Source organism: Oncorhynchus nerka, linkage group LG18, assembly GCF_034236695.1.
Source record: "Oncorhynchus nerka isolate Pitt River linkage group LG18, Oner_Uvic_2.0, whole genome shotgun sequence".
Classification (NCBI taxonomy): Eukaryota; Metazoa; Chordata; class Actinopteri; order Salmoniformes; family Salmonidae; genus Oncorhynchus; species Oncorhynchus nerka.
In genome coordinates, this window is record NC_088413.1 from 1,148,722 (window position 1) to 1,153,721 (window position 5,000).

Sequence of the window (5,000 nt, forward strand, 5' to 3'; positions counted from 1 at the left end):
TCTCACCTCTCTCATCTCTCTCCCCCTCTCTAATTCATTCATTTTTTCATTCCATGATTTTGTTTTTTAACTTTGATTCATTCCACCACTCTCTCTCTCCTCTCTCCCCCTCTCTCCCCCTCTACACTCTCACCTCTCTCATCTCTCTCCCCCTCTCTCCCCCTCTACACTCTCACCTCTCTCATCTCTCTCCCCCTCTCTACACTCTCACCTCCCCCTCTCCCCTCTCTCCCCCTCTACACTCTCACCTCTCTCTCCTCTCTCCCCCTCTCTCCCCCTCTACACTCTCACCTCTCTCATCTCTCTCCCCCTCTCTACACTCTCACCTCTCTCATCTCTCTCCCCCTCTCTACACTCTCACCTCTCTCATCTCTCTCCCCCTCTCTACACTCTCACCTCTCTCATCTCTCTCCCCCTCTCTACACTCTCACCTCTCTCATCTCTCTCCCCCTCTCTCCCCCTCTACACTCTCACCTCTCTCATCTCTCTCCCCCTCTCTACACTCTCACCTCTCTCATCTCTCTCCCCCTCTCTACACTCTCACCTCTCTCATCTCTCTCCCCCTCTCTACACTCTCACCTCTCTCATCTCTCTCCCCCCTCTACCTCTCACCTCTCTCATCTCTCTCCCCCTCTCTCCCCCTCTACACTCTCACCTCTCTCATTTCTCTCCCCCTCTCTACACTCTCACCTCTCTCATCTCTCTCCCCCTCTCTCCCCCTCTACACTCTCACCTCTCTCATCTCTCTCCCCCTCTCTACACTCTCACCTCTCTCATCTCTCTCCCCCTCTCTACACTCTCACCTCTCTCATCTCTCTCCCCTCTCTCTACTCTCACCTCTCTCATCTCTCTCCCCCTCTCTACCTCTCACCTCTCTCATCTCTCTCCCCTCTCTCCCCCTCTACACTCTCACCTCTCTCATCTCTCTCCCCCTCTCTACACTCTCACCTCTCTCATCTCTCTCCCCCTCTCTCCCCCTCTCACCTCTCTCCCTCTCTCATCTCTCTCCCCCTCTCTACACTCTCACCTCTCTCATCTCTCTCCCCCTCTCTACACTCTCACCTCTCTCATCTCTCTCCCCCTCTCTACACTCTCACCTCTCTCATCTCTCTCCCCCTCTCTACACTCTCACCTCTCTCATCTCTCTCCCCCTCTCTACCTCTCACCTCTCTCATCTCTCTCCCCCTCTCTACACTCTCACCTCTCTCATCTCTCTCCCCCCCTCTACACTCTCACCTCTCTCATCTCTCTCCCCTCTCTACACTCTCACCTCTCTCATCTCTCTCCCCCTCTCTACACTCTCACCTCTCTCATCTCTCTCCCCCTCTCTACACTCTCACCTCTCTCATCTCTCTCCCCCTCTCTCCCCCTCTACACTCTCACCTCTCATTCTATCCTTCCATCCTTCTCTACATTCTAATTCATTCATTTTTCATTCCATGATTTTGTTTTTTAACTTTGATTCATTCCACCACTCTCTCTCCCTCCTCCCTCCCTCTCTCCCCCTCTCCCCCTCTCCTCTCTCTTCTCTCTCCTCTCTCCCCTCTCCTCCTCTCCCTCTCTCCTCTCTCCTCTCTCCCCTCCCCCATCTCCCTCTCTCTCTCTCTCTCTCTCTCTCTCTCTCTCCTCCCTCTCCCCTCTCTCCCTCTCTCCTCTCTCTCTCTCTCTCCCTCTCCCCTCTCTCCCTCTCTCCCCCTCTCCTCTCCCCCTCCCTCCCTCCCCCCTACTCTCCCCCTCTCTACCCCCCCCTCCTCTCTCCAGGACTCAGCAGCCTCTAGCCCAGCTGTATGGAACCTCCTCTCTGGAGCATCATCACTATGACATGTGCCTCTTCATCCTCAACAACCCGGTTAGAACCCTCCCTCATCCCTCCCTCCCTCCCTCATCCCTCCCTCCATCCCTCCCTCATCCCCCTCCCTCCATCCCTCCCTCATCTCTCCCTCCATCCATCCCTCCCTCCATCCCTCCCTCATCCCTCCCTCCATCCCTCCTTCATCCCTCCCTCATCCCTCCCTCCATCCCTCCCTCTTCCCTCCCTCATGCATCCCTCCCTCCCTCCCTCCCTCATCCCTCCCTCATCCTTCCCTCATCCCTCCCTCCATCCCTCCCTCCATCCCTCCCTCATCCCTCCCTCATCCCTCCCTCATCCCTCCCTCCATCCCTCCCTCCATCCCTCCCTCTTTCCATTCTTTCGTTCTTTTGATCATCCATTTCTTCATCCGTCATTGACTCACTCCTCTCTCACCCTCTCCCTCTCTCTCTCTCTCTCTCTCTCTCCCTCTCCCTTTCCCGCTCTCTCTCCCTCTCCCTCTCCCTCTCCCTCTCCCGCTCTCTCTCCCTCTCCCTCTCCCGCTCTCTCTCCTCTCCCTCTCCCTCTCCCTCTCCCTCTCTCTCTCCCTCTCCCTCTCCCTCTCCCGCTCTCTCTCCCTCTCCCTCTCCCTCTCCCGCTCTCTCTCTCTCTTCTCCCCCTCTTTCTCTCTCTCTCCTTCTCTCCTCTCTTTGTCTCCCTCTCTCTCTCTCTCTCTCTCTCCCTCTCCCTCTCGCTCTCCCTCTCCCTCTCCTGCTCTCTCTCTCTCTTCTCACCCCTCTTTCTCTCTCTCTCCTTCTCTCCTCTCTTTGTCTCCCTCTCCCTCTCCCTCTCCCTCTCCCTCTCCCGCTCTCTCTCTCTCTCTCCCCCTCTTTCTCTCTCTCTCCTTCTCTCCTCTCTTTGTCTCCCCGCCGCTCTCCCTCTCCCTCTCCCTCTCCCTCTCCCTCTCCTGCTCTCTCTCTCTCTTCTCACCCCTCTTTCTCTCTCTCTCCTTCTCTCCTCTCTTTGTCTCCCTCTCTCTCTCCCTCTCCCTCCCCCCCAGGGAAGTCAGATCCTCAGTGGTCTGTGTCCTGATGACTACAGGACAGTGTTACCCATGATAGAGAAAGCCATCCTGGCTACGGACCTGGCTGTCTACATGGAGTATGTATACTGTACTATATATCTACTTATATAGAGTATGTATACTGTACTATATATGTACTTATATAGAGTATGTATACTGTACTATATATGTACTTATATATAGTATGTATTCTGTACTATATAACTACTTATATAGAGTATGTATACTGTACTATATATGTACTTATATAGAGTATGTATACTGTACTATATATCTACTTATATAGAGTATGCATTCTGTACTATATAACTAGAGTATGTATACTGTACTATATATCTACTTATATAGAGTATGTATACTGTACTATATATCTACTTATATAGAGTATGTATTCTGTACTATATAACTACTTATATAGAGTATGTATACTGTACTATATATCTACTTATATGGAGTATGTATACTGTACTATATATCTACTTATATAGAGTATGTATACTGTACTATATATAGAGTATGTATACTGTATATATATATAGAGTATGTATACTGTACTATATATCTACTTATATAGAGTATGTATACTATATATCTACTTATATAGAGTATGTATACTGTACTATATATAGAGTACTTATATAGAGTATGTATACTGTACTATATATCTACTTATATAGAGTATGTATGCTGTACTATATATCTACTTATATAGAGTATGTATACTGTACTATATATCTACTTATATAGAGTATGTATACTGTACTATATATCTACTTATATAGAGTATGTATATATATACTGTATATATGTATACTGTATATATATCTACTTATATGTATGTATACTGTACTATATATCTACTTATATAGAGTATTTATACTGTACTATATATCTACTTATATAGTATGTATTCTGTACTATATATCTACTTATATAGAGTATGTATACTGTACTATATATCTACTTATATAGAGTATGTATACATTCTGTACTATATATCTACTTATATCTAGAGTATGTATACTGTACTATATATCTACTTATATGGAGTATGTATTCTGTACTATATATCTACTTATATAGAGTATGTATACTGTACTATATATCTACTTATATAGAGTATGTATACTGTACTATATATCTACTTATATAGAGTATGTATACTGTACTATATATGTACTTATATAGAGTATGTATACTGTACTATATATGTACTTATATAGAGTATGTATACTGTACTATATATGTACTTATATAGAATATGTATATTGTACTATATATGTACTTATATATAGTATGTATTCTGTACTATATAACTACTTATATAGAGTATGTATACTCTATATGTATTCTGTACTATATAACTACATACAGTATATTTTGTCTATATAGAGTATGTATACTTTACTATATATGTACTTATATGTTGTCTATATAGAGTATGTATACTTTACTATATATTGCGTGGCAGGTAGCCTAGCAACAGGTAGCCTAGCGACAGGTGGCCTAGCGACAGGTGGCCTAGCGACAGGTGGCCTAGCGACAGGTGGCCTAGCGACAGGTGGCCTAGCGACAGGTAGCCTAACCCTAGCGACAGGTGGCCTAGCGACAGGTAGCCTAGTGGTTAGAGCGTTGGACTAGTAACCGAAAGGTTGCAAGATCGAATCCCCCGAGCTGACAAGGTACAAATCTGTCGTTCTGCCCCCTGAACAAGGCAGTTAAACCCACTGTTCCCCGGTAGGCCGTCATTGAAAATAAGAATTTGTTCTTAAACTGACTTGCCTCGTTAAATAAAGGTAAAATAAATAAATAAATATATATATACTCTACTGTTCAAAAGTTTGGGGTCACTTAGAAATGTCCTTGTTTTCCAAATGAACAGGAAATAAAGTCAAGATGTTGACCGGTAATGATTTTTCATTGAAATAATAATTGTGTCTTTCAAACTTTTTGTCAAAGAATCCTCCATTTGCAGCAATAGCCCTTGCAGATCTTTGGCTTTCTAGTTGTTAAATTGTATTTATATTTATTCTAGTTGTTAAATTGTTGAGGTAATCTGAAGAGATTTCACCCCATGCTTCCTGAAGCACCTCCCACAAGTTGGATTGGCTTGATGGGCACTTCTTA

General features: G+C 45.3%; 1 protein-coding gene across 1 annotated transcript in view; it reads left to right on the forward strand.

Annotated features, from left to right (window-relative positions):
- LOC135561675 (cGMP-specific 3',5'-cyclic phosphodiesterase-like) overlaps nt 1-5,000 on the forward strand; it is a 57,323-nt gene that overhangs the window by 36,528 nt on the left and 15,795 nt on the right. Inside the window, 2 exon segments of the mRNA XM_065003408.1 lie at nt 1,762-1,849; nt 2,850-2,950. Of these exon segments, the coding sequence (XP_064859480.1) occupies nt 1,762-1,849; nt 2,850-2,950 (189 nt within the window).